The sequence below is a fragment of the Carcharodon carcharias genome, chromosome 3, assembly GCF_017639515.1.
Source record: "Carcharodon carcharias isolate sCarCar2 chromosome 3, sCarCar2.pri, whole genome shotgun sequence".
In the NCBI taxonomy this organism is placed as follows: domain Eukaryota; kingdom Metazoa; phylum Chordata; class Chondrichthyes; order Lamniformes; family Lamnidae; genus Carcharodon; species Carcharodon carcharias.
In genome coordinates, this window is record NC_054469.1 from 224,898,402 (window position 1) to 224,915,317 (window position 16,916).

The 16,916-nt window shown below is 43.8% G+C and overlaps 1 protein-coding gene across 1 annotated transcript in view; it reads left to right on the plus strand.

The window, feature by feature from the left end:
- The window catches only part of nek11 (NIMA-related kinase 11), a 362,055-nt gene that overhangs the window by 253,534 nt on the left and 91,605 nt on the right, over positions 1–16,916 (plus strand). Inside the window, exon 13 of the mRNA XM_041184028.1 lies at positions 9,393–9,416. Within this exon, the coding sequence (XP_041039962.1) occupies positions 9,393–9,416 (24 nt within the window). The remainder of the gene's footprint in view (positions 1–9,392; positions 9,417–16,916) is intronic.

Here is a 16,916-nt window from a genome sequence, read left to right on the forward strand (position 1 = left end):
GTAAGTAACTGTAATCCAGAGACTTTAGAAACATAGAAACTAGGAGCAGGAGAAGGCCATTCGGCCCTTCGAGCCTGCTCCGCCATTCATTATGATCATGGCTGATCATCCAACTCAATAGCCTGCTCCCGCTTTCTCCCCATACCCTTTGATCCCTTTCGCCCTAAGAGCTATATCTAACTCCTTCTTGAAAACATACAATGTTTTGGTCTCAACTACTTTCTGTAGTAACGAATTCCACAGGCTCACCACTCTCTGGGTGAAGAAATTTCTCATCACCTCAGACCTAAATGGTCTACCCCGTATCCTCAGACTGTGACCCCTGGTTCTGGACTCCCCCCACCATCAGGAACATCCTTCCTGCATCTACCCTGTCTAGTCCTTTAGAAGTGCATCCATGAGAGCTGACTCAAAATAAAAATTGATCCTGGTTACGAAGTAGCTATTGATGCTGTATTTAGAGTTGAATTTCCAGTCCACGCCAGGACCAGGAACAGAGATGGGTGGGAGATAAAGTTAGCTCTGCTGACCGGTGCACCAGTTCCCTGACTCTATCCTGCCTCCGGGCCATTTTTGTGGAAGTAGATTGGAGAAGCAGTGGCAGGGCTACCCACCAGCATGCAGTAGGCAGCCAATCACTGCTCATTACGGGGCCTAATTAAGGCCAATGAAAGGAGGCCTCCAGGTTCCTGCAGGGGATGAGGGGCCAACTTAGGTGCCTGGAGGTGGCTTCCCAGTGGCAGGCCAGGGATGGTGCTGGAGTGGGGGATGCAGCGCCCCAGGCAGGCCTATAAAGGCCCTCCCCGCCTCCCTGGTTCAGGAGCAAGCACAAGAGAGGGACTCTCTTCCCTCCCTGCCTCCCATTCCCACTCTACAGCTCCAATAGGACCAGACTCTGAGCACAGTTCAAGTCTTCATTGCTACCTCTTCCCCTTATGCACTGAAACCCTTATCCAACAAAAACCCTTTTCATCTCAAGCTTGAATATTTTAATTGACTCAACAGTCATAACCTTTTCAGAAAGCAAGCTCCAGAGATCCATTACCCTTTGTTTGCAAGGGAATCCTGATTGCTCTCCGAAAAAGCCTATCTCTAATTGTTCTGCCCATTATTTTTAAGAGAAAACGTTGTTTATGTGGGTGGCTGCACTCTTCCAGATGCACCTCTGGTAGTATTCTCTTATAATGAGAGTGTTTCATTTGAGACTGGAGTGCATCAGAGCACGAATAACACTTCTATCTTTGTTTCAAAGGGAATGCACTACCGCGTAACACCTAACTGAGTTGGTCATGGGCATTTTTCCCTTCAAACTAAACTCCGATTTGCTTGTTAATGAGCTGTGAGAATACCTCAACTTTATCTTTCAATCCCACCTGCCCCTTTCGAATATTCCATCTGTCTACCCTTTCAGTGTGTGCTTTCAGAGATCACACTAGTGTCTGTTTTAATTAAGCTGCTGTTTAGGGTTTGCCGCAGTGGACAGAAATAAGATATTAATTTCCAGCCATGATCACATTCAAGACTTCAGCAATGAATTAACACAAACTTCGATAACCAGGACACTTGAACAGAAGCAGGATGCCTGATTATCTCAAACATCCTCGGCACAAAATTGGGGTTTTTGCACCTGCTCTTTGGGTGCCATCACTGCCTTTAGATCTCCAAAATGGCATCTGTGCTGTGCGCACTTTGGGATGAGTCGTGTCGGATGCCATACTGGTGAGGGCGTTATCCTGTGCCTAGCGACCATGAACCACTGCTGAAAGTACACAGATCATGATGTCAATCAGCGTGCAAAGCTAATTCGAGGCCAGCGGTACCGTTTTGAAGCTCATTGTCCCAGCAAAAACCTCAAAAACACATTAGGACAGGAGGTGCTTTATAAATGCAACTTAACTTCCCAACTGGTGAATAAAAACGAGCGCTTCAGTTTCCAAGTGTGACTCGGAGGTATTACTGTATTTCCCAACATGGGCTGGGAACAAAGCTCGAGTTTTAGATTTTAAAAACAAATTTCACACCAATTTGCAGCTGGTAACTCCCGACATGTGAATTAAAATTCTTGGGACCAGGAGACGCTCTGCGTTTGTAATTAAATAGTGTTCCTCCCGGCAGGTACAGTTCGAGTGATTTGAGATTGAAAATAGCATCTCATCTGCATTCTCCAAACACTTGTCTGTATCTTATTAACAACCTGGCATCGCTTGCAACCTGCTATGTAAACATCGCCAGAGAATTCTGATGTTAAAAATACACTTATTACATTTTAGTAATGCCTTATTGGGAATTCCAACGGTAACTAAGGGCGGGATTATTCCCCCTCCCTGGGCTAAATGCAGTGGCAGAAGGGAAAAGCAGCTTTCTCCTCACTGACCTCTGTGTCACGTTTTCACCCCCAAGTGTCCACCTCTCACCTCGTTAAATATTCACTTCACCGGCGGGCAGCCTGTGATTCGCCCACTCCATCATGACCTCAGCGGATCCTCGGCTCCCGGCTCCCTGTTTAAACTGCAGCCGCGCACAGATCCTTCAACGCCTGCAGCCCAGGACTGAGAGATGGCCCCTAAAAAACTGAAAGAGCGCAGCCCCCAGGTTTAGCGGCGCCTCGCTGGGTCACCCTCTGGGCGCTGTCGAGGCTCGCCGTGACCTTCCTTACCCTTGGGATGACCGGCGGAGATCAGACAAGCACCAACCCAGCTTGGCTGGAGGTGTCGGTGGTGTTGAGCGCCAACTCAGCCTACAGGAGGGACGGGAGGCAGTGCTGCCAATGGCATCTTTTCCCACCATTGTTCAAACTTGAGGAAAAATTGTCTGTTTTTCAGTAAAAAAAAAAGGATCTCGTACGAAATATGGATTTCAGCAAAAGTTACTCCTTTCCAAATGACATGACGAAATGTGACCTTGAATTGTCTTGTTTCAGTTAATGTTTTTATTCAAAGTATTTAATTGAAGGCTTTGTTCACTCTCCAGAACTTCAGCGTGGTCTTAATTGTTTTACCTATGGTTGTGACTTTGTTTGCAGACGGATACAGTGATGAAGGTATTTAACGAGAAACTGCTGATTACATTCTTGTTTGCTATAAATTTCTGAACATATATTAAGCTGAGAGACACAGTTTATTTTCTTATCCTGCATTTATTTTAAATTAAAGGAAAATTTTAGCTGAATCTTCAATCACAGAAAATCAAATTATAAACCTGATTACCTTTGTTAAGTTAGCAAATGTAATAAATTTAACTGCTGAGAAACAAGCAGCCAGGAAGCATTTTTGCTCATCCATTTTTTAAATTTCTAAACTAAAATAGTTGACTCCTGTAAGGAGACAGGAAGCTTCTAACAACCTGTGTTTTGCCACAATAGCAATTAGAATAGTTAGATTTCTAACTGGCATTAGAGGCAGAATGCCAATTTCATTTCAATTAAAAGCCCCCCCACCCCAAATTGAAAGCAAATAATATGAACTTTGAAAACAATCAGAAGAAATCTCATTGTCAGATGTATTTTGCAGGGTGGACGCCAGTGTTGTAGCTCTTTTAAAGCCAACCTAGAAACTAAATCAGCAAAATGAGGGATAAAATAGACACAGCCCCTCAGTTAGGTTAGCCAAAGACAAAGCTTAAAGAAAACTTTCAAACATCAAACCACAATGTGATTAAGGGGGTCAATAAAGCACCCCAGACCCCGCAGTGCCCACTGGGCAAGGAATGCCTCGATGGTGCCAGCAGACACCGCGTGGATGCCAGTGTTGTAGCTGTACTGGAAGGTGGGTATTGGAGATAGGTCACTGATCAATCATAATCTCATTGAATGGTGGAACAGGCTTGAGAGGCTAAATGGCCTCCTGTTGCTATGGGCTGCATCCTCTGCTCACCGACGTGTAAAATGACGCGGGTTGAAGTCGGGCAGGTGTCCCGGCATCATTTACGTTTTCAGGTCGGCGGGCGCGTAGCCAACTCAGCTTTGCGCCTGCTGACCTGTCAACGGCCACTTAAGGCCATTAATAAAGTAATTGAATCAATCGATGGACCTGCTTGTCCAACCTTAAGGTTGTCGGGCAGGCCGGGAGCCCCAGGTGGGCTTCGGAAAAAACATGATCCACGGGCGGGATGAGGTTTCATGAGGGGATTAAAATTTGTGTTAAATGTGTAAATAAAAGAAATTGACATGTCCCAGCTCATGTGACAGTGACACATGAGGGGACGTCAGGAATTTTTTTCTAATCTTTACTCAACGTTTCAAACCTGAGCCGATCTCCTCGAGGCAGCACTTTGCCTCAGGGAGATCTGTGCACTCCTTCGCATGCATGTGTGAAAGATCACACCCCCGGCTCAGGGAATCTATCCCCCCACCCCTCGCCCGCACAGGGAGCGCATAGCTGGATGGGTCTTAATTGGCCCACCCATGTAAAATGGCAGTGCGCCCCCAAGTGGGGGCGCCGATCGGGAACCCACCCCACCCGCACCCGCACCCACACCCGCACCTGCACGTCTACCCCACCCACCCCCCCAAACGGTGGGGGGGGGGAGTGTTGCCCTATGTTCCGACCTTGCACTCAATCTTACTGTGTACTCTCAGCTTTAAAGATGGTTAGGGATTGAATAAATCGCATAGATAAAGGAATATATAAGGTGAAGGTCTCTCATTTACAATTTGTGTAGGATAACGAACAGTCAATCTCACAATACACTCGGACAAATCTCTGTACCCCTCGCCATCTAAATAAAACTTGACTTCTTCAATCGCCCTGAATTATTGGTTCCAATAATGCATTATGCATTAAATGACATAACAACATTATCATTATAAACCAGCATGCTCTCTGTCTCACCATACAACAGAACTGTAAGCATCTATTAAAACAACAAAGCAGCTAGATGTTAATGGGCCTATCAAGCGTTTGCAGATGGAAAAATAATTTTGATTAAACCATTAACTTGCAGAATTCAAATCCCAAAGCACCAGTGAAAATCTCAGATACCGTGTTATTCAGTCACTGTAAATTGACCATCAAACACCCTGATGTTATAGGCTATGAGGCACGAAGACCCTTTGTGTTGTAAAATGGCATAGCCTCTGTCCTATCTTTGCTCAATTGTTTTTGCAAAATTATTTGAAGAGGTGGAGATACTCTAATGGGGAGGTTATCCGGCCCCTCCCACTGTCGGGATCGCCCAGTCCCGCCGAAAGCCAATGGAGTTTTGGCTGGGCCACCACGTCCCCTGCTGTGGGTCCCACCATAACGGGGCCGGGAAATCCCGGCCTACACTTGGAGAGCCTCATATTCAGTTTTAAAATAAGGTTTGAAACAAGGTCAGCCGGCGCAGACAAACCAAGTTGAATGGACTCCTTCTGTGCTGCAACATTTCTGTGACCATGATGTGAAGTAGACAGAATCTTGTGGTACTTCTTAGGTTATATTTCATTGCTTGCTACATTGTTCTCCTTTAAAATGTTGCTCCCGTGTCTTGAGAAGGATTATAATTCTCCTCCCCTGTCCCCACCCCTGCTTTTTGCAATCTGAATAAAGACTTTAACCTTGGCGCCCCTCCCAACTATGTGAGCAACACCTTTTCATGAACTCAACCAATTTGGCAGCCTTTAATTGGAAGTTGCAGGTAAAATATGTCAGCCCAACTGTTACTGGGAACCCTCACCCATTCCTTTATCACCTCTAGACTGGATTACCCCAATGCCCTCCTGACTTATCCTCTATGCCCTGCCCTCTATAAATGTCAACTCATCCAGTACTGCTGCCCAGATCATATTGCATGCAAAACCCTGCTTCCCCATCACCTCTGCCCTTGCTGGATCATATTGGTTCCTGGTCCCCAATGCCTCATTTGAAATTCCCATCTTTATGTTTAAGTCCTGCTATTGTTCTGTAACCTCCAGCAGCGCTAAACCCCTTCACCACAACCCGCTGAACTCTCCATTGCTCTGACTCCTGCCTTCCTCTTGTGCACCTCCTCCCCGCTCGCTCCATACCATCATTGACAGCTGTGCCCACGGTTGGAATTCATCCTTGTCTTCTCCTTCCCTCTTTTTCTTTAAGACCCTCTGAAGCCCATCCTCTGTGAACAAGCCCTTTGTCTGTCAGTGTGTTGCTTGACGCACCTATTTTGATTGCACCCTTTTGAAGAGCTTGGAGGTGTTTTATTCTATACGTAAATGACAGTAAATGAATGATGCTGCTGGTTAAAGACAGGAAATGGTTAGTGAATAGGGAAGAGCTACAGAGGTGTGTGGAAGGTCAACAGGAGATGAAGGGATCAAGTCAATGGTAATTACTTGAGAGGCTTTGTTGCTGAATGAATTAAGACTGGTAGATAACTTCATCCAGCTTTGATGATGAATGGGGTTTTCTAGCCCTGTGCAACTATTCATTTCCTGATGCACCTCTAGTCTGAATATCAGCTAAATTGCTTGTATTTTGGGGATGAATGTATGGGCTCTTCACCTGGGTGTCCTGACCCTCTTTTCAGCTCTGACTGATTTTTTAAATTACTGCTGCTCCTGGCAGGAGATTTGGTGAGTCTCAGAAAATTTGCTCCATTTGAGCGTTAGAATTCATTAGAATTCATTCACTCAAGTTCTGTCGAAGGGTCATGAGGACTCGAAACATCAACTCTTTTCTTCTCCGCCGATGCTGCCAGACCTGCTGAGTTTTTCCAGGTAATTCTGTTTTTGTTTTAGAATTCATTAACCTGTCAATTTTTACTGCTTCTGCTTTTAAATTCCAAACTTCAAAATATCTTGAGATAGGTTCAGCAAACTTGAAAAAAACACACACACACACACATACACACACACACACAAAAAAGGTTTCCGTCTGTCTTTTCATGACCTGATGTATCTTGAAACAAGAGGCAGTCATGGATCAGTCAGGTTTTGTCATGTCCTGTGGTGGCTTCATGTTTCCTTAGCTCCCAAAGTAATGCTTTAAAATTATGAAGTGGGACATTGAAGTCTAGGACTTTACCAGGCTTGAACCTTACTGACCAGAAGATCTCAACGAGGCTGGGAGTAAGGCTGGAATAATTGGATTCAGTGCTCCATGGCTAGGGAGGGGGACATCAGCCCAGGTTCCTGTTGAAATGTATGGACGATGGCCCAATATTAGGCCATCAAGAATAAACCCTGTGGTGGTGTAGCCTGCCAGTGCGGGTTGCCTCAGTTCACTCGTGAATGGATTGTGGTTCATTTTGAACGAGGCCAAACAAGCCTGGTGAATCTGTACTCCTCCATGTTGGAGGAGGCACTGAAAGAAACAAGGGCTCTGGTTGGGAGAGTTCAATGTCTATCACCGGGAGTAACGGGTCAAATCTCGAAGAACAGAGCTACCATATGGGGCCTGCATCAAATGGTGAAGTGGCCGAGATGAGAGAGTAACCTACTTGACCTTATCCTCATCAAGCTAACAACTGCACAGTCCTTTTGAAGACAAAGTCTTGATTTCACAGTGAAGGCACTCTCCATTATGTAATGTGGCATGACCACCGTGGTAATTAAGGACAGACCTAGGAACCCAAATCTGGGCGTCCATGAGGCGTTGCAAAGCCTCGGGTGTATCCACGTTCTGTTTTCATATGGACTGGCACAGCGCCCACTGCCAGAACTGGGAGATTTATCCCACAGATTCTGTACTTTGTAAAGTGCCGAGGGGTGAATTTTGTGAGATTCTGGATCTGATGTGCAGCCCTCCCCTGATGGGAGTACTGATTGGAAAATCAAGCACAGGGAACAGAGTACCTGATCTGCCAAATTATCAATGACCTACCCTGAAAATGAATGGCCAGAAAATTGGGAGTAGTGTGAATACTGGCTTCCATGCCTCTGATCAGCGCTCCTAGCAAGTGAGATTTTGTACTGCAGAGTGCAGCCTCACCCAATTTAACTTCATTCCTCGCACAGTTGTTCGGCAAACAAGACATTAAAAATCTTCAATATTTGCCATCTGATTGTGTTTTTAATGTTAACCCCATTGCCATTTTTCACCCGTATCAGTTGCATGGGTCTAATTCCTTTCATTGTAAAATCTAGGTTCTGTCAAATATTATTTTCTTCCTTTTGTTTCGATCGAGTCGCTCGATGATGAATTTGGTCCCATTATGAAGTTCAGTAATTTATAGAAAGTAGCACATTTCCTGGCAGTGTAATTCCACATCGCTCAAAACTGAACTCTACAGTAGTTGTCAAATTGATTGTGGGCTGACCGTGATTGGTATCTCACTCCCTGTAGTCCTTGAAACAAATTTAATTTGTTGACAGTGAACGTACCTCTTTCTTTTTAATTGGATCCACCATCAGCAGTGATGTACCTGAAATGCATGTCAAGTGCTTATCTGAAAATCCAGTTAAGGCATGCTGTGAGAGACAAAGTGAAGAGATCTTCATTCTGCATCTGGCCTGGTCTGAACTTATCCTCGGAGTGTTTGATGTCAACAATAGGACCATGGAGACAGACATAGGCCATTCATTCAACCCTCAAGCTTATTCTGCTATTCCATTGGATCATGGTTGATTCATATCTCATCTCCATTTACCTGCTTTTGATCTATATCTCTTACTACCCTTACCTATTAAAAATCAATCAACTTCAGTCTTAAAAATTTCAATTGATCCAGTGTATGCAGCCGTTTTTGGGGAAAGGGCCCTATTTGATGCTGAGCTAATCTTCCAGCCCCTTATTCTCTGCACAGCCAAGACTGCCTTCTTTTATCTCCATAATATGATCACAGTCGTCACACCTGCCTCAAGCTCATCCACTGCTGGAATCCTCAGCCATGCCTTTGTTACCTCCAGACTCAAGCACTGTAATGATCTCTTGACAGTCTCCCATCTTCCACCTCATAAACTTCAGTTTGTCCAAAACCATTCTGCCCATATCCTAACTCACACCAAGTTTCCTTCAGCCATTACCCCTGTGCTCACTGGCCTACTTTGCCTCCCACTTTGGCAATGCCTCAAACTTAACATTCTCATCCTCGTGTTCAAAGCCTTTCGTGGTCTCGCCCCTCCTTATCTCTGCAACCTCTCCCAGTCCTACAACCCTCTGAGAATTCAGTGTTTTCCAATTCTGGCCACTTGTGCATTGCAGATTTCCATCGCTGCTCCTTTGATGGTTATGCTTTCATTTGCCAAGGCCCTAAGCTTTGGATTCCCTCCTTAAACCTCTCCACCTCTCTCTCCTCCTTTGAGACACTCTTTAAAACCTACATCAAAACCTAAGCATTTGGTGAGTCCTGTACTTGGTGTCAAACTTTGACTGATAACTGACCTGTGAAGGACTTTGGAACATTTTACTACTTTAAAAGTGCTACATTAAATGCAAGGGGGCTGGTTATTACAGTTGGCTAGATGGTGTTGTGGTGTTAAGATGAGACCACTCAAGGCTGTGCGTTTCCAGTAAGCAAAGGTTTTATTCAAGCACATGCTGGGAAGACACAGCCTGGTTCTACAGTGTGTCCCCCTGATACAAGGGCTGCATAGCATATTTACATCTTAGAGTTATCACATTTCACTATACTGCCTAGTACAACCTCAAGTTACACACCCAATGAACAGAATTACTCAGGCTGCAGATATGTCTTATCTCACTGGGAAGCTGGGAAATGCCTTGGTTCTAATGGCTCCCAGTATGTGCTCTTATCGTCCTAACATTTGTTTACCCATCCTGTGAAGGTCATTAAGTTTTATGACATAATTGTTAGTTGGGTTCCCACAGTACCATATTCATCATGCCTATATATTGACTACATTTCCCATCATGCTTAGAAAGAGTTCTAATAACTACATTTGTTCATTCTAAAGCTATTAATACATGTCCATCCTAATCAGTTACCTCACTTCAACGGCTAATGTGTGGTTCAGAATAGCACTGACAGCCTGGGTTCAATTCCAGTTCCAGGTGAGATGGGATCTGCCTCCTTAACTGCCTCATGTTTGATGTGGAGTAGTGTCCCTCAATCTATGAAACCAATTGCCTCTGTCTCTAATGGAGAGAGACGTGTTATGACGTGGCAACCAGGTGAACCAAATCCACAAGGGAAACATGGTCACACTATCTCAATGGTTTTGCAATTTGTATTTATTATCAGATGTGTGCGCTGAATTCAGAAGCAATGAGTCCACCAAGACCTTTAGAGATTTTAAAAATTAAATTAGAATATTTATTAACAAAATAAAAGGTTTCAAACACATACATAAGTCTACAAATTACTTACTACTATAACAATTCCTAAAACTCCTAATTAACCTGACTCCCAGTTATACACCCCCTTTAAGGCAACAGTTCAAAATAGATTTTAGATTTAAAACAAAACCAGCAAGTTAACACAGTATGGCTTTTCCCCAACTTCAGTTATTTTATACAGCAGGCTTATGCACAAATGGTTGGAGGATTCTCGAAGGCTGTTTCACGTGCTCCTATTAGATCTTACATGACCGTCTCCTCACATAGCCTTTCATTCTCCTTTATATATGTTTCTCTCTCTTTAATATGTCAATTCTATTGTTCCATATGCCTTTGAAATTGTACCTTTCTCATAATATAAAAACTTCCATGCTGCCAATTTTGTCAGTAACCTTTGGGGAAAAATAAACACACTCCTTAGCCTTACTTATCTAGCTAGTTTTAAACAGACTAACACCCCTTTGAAATCCAAACAATCCCTTCATTTATCTAAAAATGCAAATTCCCTTCAACCTTACATGCTAAGCCAGTATCCATGTTTACTCATTAGCATGTCAAGCACATTTCTACACCTAGCTTCTTTTGATGATTTTAGGCTTGCAATCTACTTGACTCCAAATGTAATTAAATCACACAGACAGAACCAATTGTACTCACCCCCATAAACCTACTTTACAATAAACCAGAACAATATTCTGAAAACTATTATACTTTTGTAACAGACGCCTATGGCCCTTTGTTGGCAATGGGTAATTAACTACCTACCCATATGAAAGCAAATCTTTATTCAACAAGCTCCAGATTTCCACAACTCCTTTGTGTGGAAAAAGTGTATCATAATTACACTGCTGCATGGCCTAGCTCTGGTTTTAAGCTTCTGCTCCCTTGTTCTGGATTCCCCCGACAGAGGAAATCATTTTTCTATCAGTGATAAAAATAGTGAAACATTCCAATCTCTCAGCTTTGCCAGCCTCAATCTATTGGATGCAATGTGTACTCCCAGGTAAGGAATAGGTTGTTTCTTTTCTTATTTTTTTGACACTGCAGGAAGAATGGTTTATTTTTACAGATTTAAAAAAACTGTCCCCAATGAACTAATTACAGCAGAACTTTAGTTATCCATTATTAATCTGACAAATTTTGGTATTTGAAGTAATTCACTGTGGACCTGACCTTATTCCCCCCCACCCCACCACCCCCGATTTTCCATGTTCTCATTTTTCTCTTGTTTTTTATCATGCGCTGGTCTTATAGCCCCTTCACTCCTCAAGTCCTGTGATCTGGATGTAGTGACTCTGCCCCCACCTTGAGAAGGCAAGAGATTTCAGTTTCTTCATGTCAAGGGTTAGAGTTTTCGTAAGCGTGGACGCAGACATGAGTGAAACCAGGTAGGGTCTATAGGAGTGTCCACCATCTGTTGGACTGATCTGGAATGCTTCTCACTCTGGCATTGGAGAAATGGATGGCACTCAGTCTTGACTGCCTTAATCTTAAGATAACCTCACTATCTGTTGAGACAGGTAGCGGGTGCCCACTGCTCACCATGGCCATGCGATGTGCATCCCTCATTCAGTTTGGAGTGTGGCGGTGTTGTGTTACAGTTCACTCAACGAGTCTGAGTTGCTGTGACAGCATGCACTTTTACAAGCATGTTGTGGCCTGGAGCTACAGATAGTGATGGGAGGGGCTCCAACTTTCTTTCCATCACATCGTTGACCAGGAATCTCTCCCTCTCTTACCACCTGCCTTTGGCATGTGTTGGAAGGATTAGTTGGGAGTATAGCTCCTTCAGATCAAGGCACTGACATTGCTGCTTGAGACCATTTCATTCAAGATGCAGAATGTTGTCAAATGTACGTCTTGGTGTGCGTTCTGCTGGCTCCCATGGTCCTGGCCATGCTTTCAGGCTGTAGCCCAAGTCCCACAACAACCGACCTGCAGCAGTCAAAGATCACATTCAATAAATAACTGAGTGAGGACGAAGGGATATTGGGCTGATTCTGGGTAATGCGAATTCCTAAATACAACCTTATTGTGTGGTTCACAGAGAATTGTGCAATGATCGAATAGGGGCTTTTGCGGTTGGTATCGACCATGTGACTGTACAGCACTCTGACTTCCTCTTTTTTGCAGTCAATGACATTGAAAATTTGGGGAATTCATTGAATTGCATAAAATATACAGCAAGGAAACAGGCCATTTGGCCCATCCCGTCCACAGTTAGGCTCCACTTGAGCCTCCTCCCTTCCGTTCCTCATCTAAATCTATCAGCGTAACCCTCTGTCATCTCCTCCCTCATGTGTCTATTGAACTTCTCCTTAAATGAATCTAAACTATTCACCTCAGATATTCCCTGTGGTAGCGAACTCCACTTTCTTAACACTCTCTGTGTATAGAGGTTTCTCCTTAATCCCTGATTTGACTTCTTGGTGACTATCTGATATTGATGGTGTCTGGTTTTGAATTTATGCTGTCTTTATAACTGTTGTTCATCATCTCTGTGGAAATGTGTGAGTTTGCACCAGTCGCATCTTGAATGCAGGTGAAGATCCTCCCGACCACTGTTTTCTGTTGCTATGTTTAATTCATGCACCTCAAGGTGAGAGAAGTCAGCAATGGGGGAACTGGCACAGCATCGGCTTTAAGCATGCCACATCAGCCTTTGAGCACTCCCACATTGTGCATGCAGCAAGACTCGAACAGCAAACAGTGTGTCTCCGATTCCTCTTCCCTGGCATATAGAAATTTAAATCGAGTGTGTGACAGGGTCTGAAGGGTCAGCCCCTTTACTGATCCTTCATTCAAGCAATACTGGCCAGTAATTTCTAAGGCCCACTTTTCAAGGCTATTTCTTCTGTGGCTGGTGCAAAGTCCGAGCCCATGAAAGTGGTAGGCCATTAGCATAAAAGTTAAATAGTTGGTCTCCAGGTTGACTTCCTCATCCGACTGCCACTGAAACATCACGACATTGAGGTGAGGAACCAATGCCTCAATGTCTCTTCCTTTCATTCTTTCTCTCCCTGGAATTTTTTCCCCCTCCCCCTACCCCTCCTTGCTTCCCCGTCAATAGAACAAATGATAAAATCTTTCGGTACATTCAAAAGATTAGGGAGATGGAAAAATTATTAGCAATCCGTGACATGTTTGAAATCAATCCGCCTGAAAAACTGGAACCTCAGTTCATTTCGATGAACAATTTCGTGGAATCTACCTCACTTGTGTAAATGTCATTCGCTGTCACGTAACAAGGCAGCACAAGAGGATGATGCCTCTCTCTAAGCTCAAGCACACTTGATCCAAAGGATTTTTCAATCAGTAAGTTTCTGTTGTGTCAATAATAGAATGATAAGGAGTTAAGAATCCCACACGTTGTCAGGAGGTGACAGCAGAAGTCAAGGTAAGACTTCTTCAGGCAAAGTCATTGAAATGTTGCATTCATTGTCTATAGATCCACTAGTTCCTCAGCCTGTTGTCGCGCTTTGGATTTATAATGAGGAATATAAGCTGCGCAAATATCAACTCGACTACCTGCTTCTGAAAATGTTCTGGCGTTTCCTTTAAACTGAGAAAGGCTTCCACTTTATCACCTCTCAAACACATCTCAAAGCATGCAGTGAATTGCTTTGAAGTTATGTGAATAAACACCAGCAATGTACCGCCAACCACAATTTGTGGTTTGACGTGATGAATGGCTAGTTTGCCTGTTTTTGCTGATGTTGTTTGAGGGAGTAGTGTTTGCCAGAGCACTGGGAGAAACCTGTGCCCTTTGAATAGTAGCAAGGGATCTTCAATATCTACCTGAAGCACCAGGGTAAACAGTTAGGGCCTTGGCTTAACTTTTCATCTGAAGGATACTGACTCTTGAGTATTGCTAAGAAAGAAGATATTTTTCATCGAAGCTTTTCGTCTTGCGCACATAAGGACATTGCAAAAATACCACATGAGGGAAATCAACAAATTCATACAGTATGAGAAGAGAGTGCTGATTGGACTCTGATTGGTAGAGATGTTTCCATGGAGAATGCACAAGTTGATGGTGACTGGTGCTTAACTGCCAAGCATTATTTGAAATTTATCCAGACAGCTTGACTGATTGGTCAAGGCATTGCCCTGAGGAATGAACCAGCGAATGCCCGAGCACTGAACCCAGCATTGTGCTCACCCAACCTTGGATAATGGGGAAAGCATTAGGAAATACTGGTAAATGTTGAAATTCAGAAGGATTTGGATGTTTTTATAGACAAAACACAGAAAATTAACATGCAGGTACAGGAAGTAATTAGGAAGGCAAATGGTACATTGGCCTTTATTACAAGGGGATTGCAGTATATGTCTTGCTGCAATTATATAGGGCTTTGGTGAGACCACACCTGGAATGGTGTGTACAGTTTGGGCCTCCATACCTAAGAAATGACATAATTGTCTTGGAGGGGGTGCAACAAAGGTTCATTAGATTTGTTGCGAAGTTTCTTGCTGGGAATGATGGCAATCTTCTGGAATGAGATGGTTGTCCTATGAGTAAATTGGGCCTTTGGTCTCTAGAATTTAGAAGAATGAAAGGTGATCTCATTGAAAAATACATTTCTTAGAGAGATTGACAAGGGTGGAAGTTGAGAGGCTGTTTCGCCTGGCTGGGGGTCATTGTCTCAGAATAAGGGGTTGGCTACTTAGGACTGAGATTAGGAGAAATTTCTCCCTTAAATGGTTGTATACCTTTGGAATTCTTGACCCTAGAGTGAACATATGAACATATATACGAATTAGGAGCAGGAGTAGGCCACTCAGCCCCTCGAGCCTGCCCTGCCATTCAATAAGATCATGGTTCATCTGAATGAAATTTCAACCCCACATTTCTGCCTACCCCCGAAAACCTTTCATCCTCTTGTTAATCAAGAACTTATCCAGCTCTGCCTTAAAAATATTCAAAGTTCCTGCTTCCACTGCCTTTTGAGGAAGAGGGTTCCAAAGACACTCAAACCCCTGAGAGATCTCCTCACCTCTGTCATAAATGAGCAACTCCTCTTTAATCAGTGAACCTTAGTTCCCACAAGAGGAGACCTTTGTGTACACGGACCAATTAAAAAATTTGCGGATGATACAAAATTTGGAAGCATTATAAATTCTGAGGAGGACAGTGTAGAACATCAAAAGGACATAGGCAAGTTGGTGGAGTGGGCAGATAGGTGGCAGATGAAGTTCAATGCGGAGAAATATGAGGTTATGCATTTTGGTAGGAAGAACATGGAGAGACAGTATAAAATAAAGGGGGTGTAGGAACAGAGGGACCTAGATGTATATGTGCATAGGTCATTAAAGGTGGGAGGACAGATTGGGACAGCAGTGGCATTCAGAGCAGCATATTGCTGGTGGTGGGCTGTACCCAAGAGCTGCTGACCAAATCAGAGAGCTGGCACATCAGCTGCGTCACTGCTAGTGGTGGCAACCAGGAGAGGAGGCCTCAATGAGCGGTGTGGATATTCAGTGGTTGAGTATATTAAAGACTTAGCTCAATAGCTTTTTAGATGCTAAGTGAATCAAGGGACATGGGGCAAGGCGGGAATGAAGAGTTGATGTAAATGTTCAGCCGTGAATTGAATGACGGAGCAGGATCTAGGGGCCGAATGGCCTACTCCAGTTCCTATTTATAATTATCTAACTATGTAGGAAGCTGAAGTTTATTTACTGCTGGAAAATTATATATGTTTTTCCTCTTGGTCTCATGCATGCACAGAACTGAATTAGCAAGAGCCAGTGATGCTGAGTAAAGCTCCCTGTATTCCAGCAGTCGATAGACAACCTTATGAATATCCTGTACTGTAGTAGTGTGTCATTTATATTTCCCACAACAGCCAACTTTATGATCTCTCTGAATCAGAAATTTGGAACAAAATATTGGATAGCAATGTGCTCTGTGCTGATAATTAATCATTGCATCTATCTTGGCAAGAGTTGAACCCAGCTTTCAGAGGTGAAAAGGACACTTAGACGTTCCCCAAATCTCTCTTGAAGAATACTTTTAAAAAGTATATTGGCTGAGGATGAACCTCTCTGTATCAAAGATACCTTCTTCCCTTCACCCTTTCGGGCTCACCCATATCACCTAGCATTTTGCCCAAGAAAATACATAGGTGGCTTATATCCAATCATCTGCCAGTGCTTCTCCAAAGCATCTCTAGCTCCTGCTCTACATCTTACCAGCATAATATAACTATAGTCAATAAATAATTCAGCAAGTTATTGGTGAAAACCACTCCAACTTCTTCAACCATCTCCCCTTGACATTCAATGGCATTACCATCGCTGAATCCCCCACTGTCAACAACCTGGGGGTTACCATTGACCAGACACTGAACTGGGCCAGCCATATAAATTCTGTGGCTACAAGAGCAGGCCAGAGGTTTGGAATTCTGCGGTGAGTAGCTCATCTCCTGATTCCCCAAAGCCTGTCCACTATGTACAAAGCACAAGTCAGGAATATGATGGAATACTCTCCACTTGCCTGGATGAGTGCAGCTCCTACAACACTCAAGAAACTCGATGCCATCCAGGCCAAAGCAGCCCATTTGATTGGCACCCCATCCACAATATTCACTCTCTCCGCCACTGGCACACAGTAGCAGGAGTGTGTACCATCTACAAGATGCACTGCAGCAATTCACTAAGGCTCCTTAGACAGTTCGTTCCAAACCTGAGACCTCCACCATCTAGAAGGACAAGGGCAGC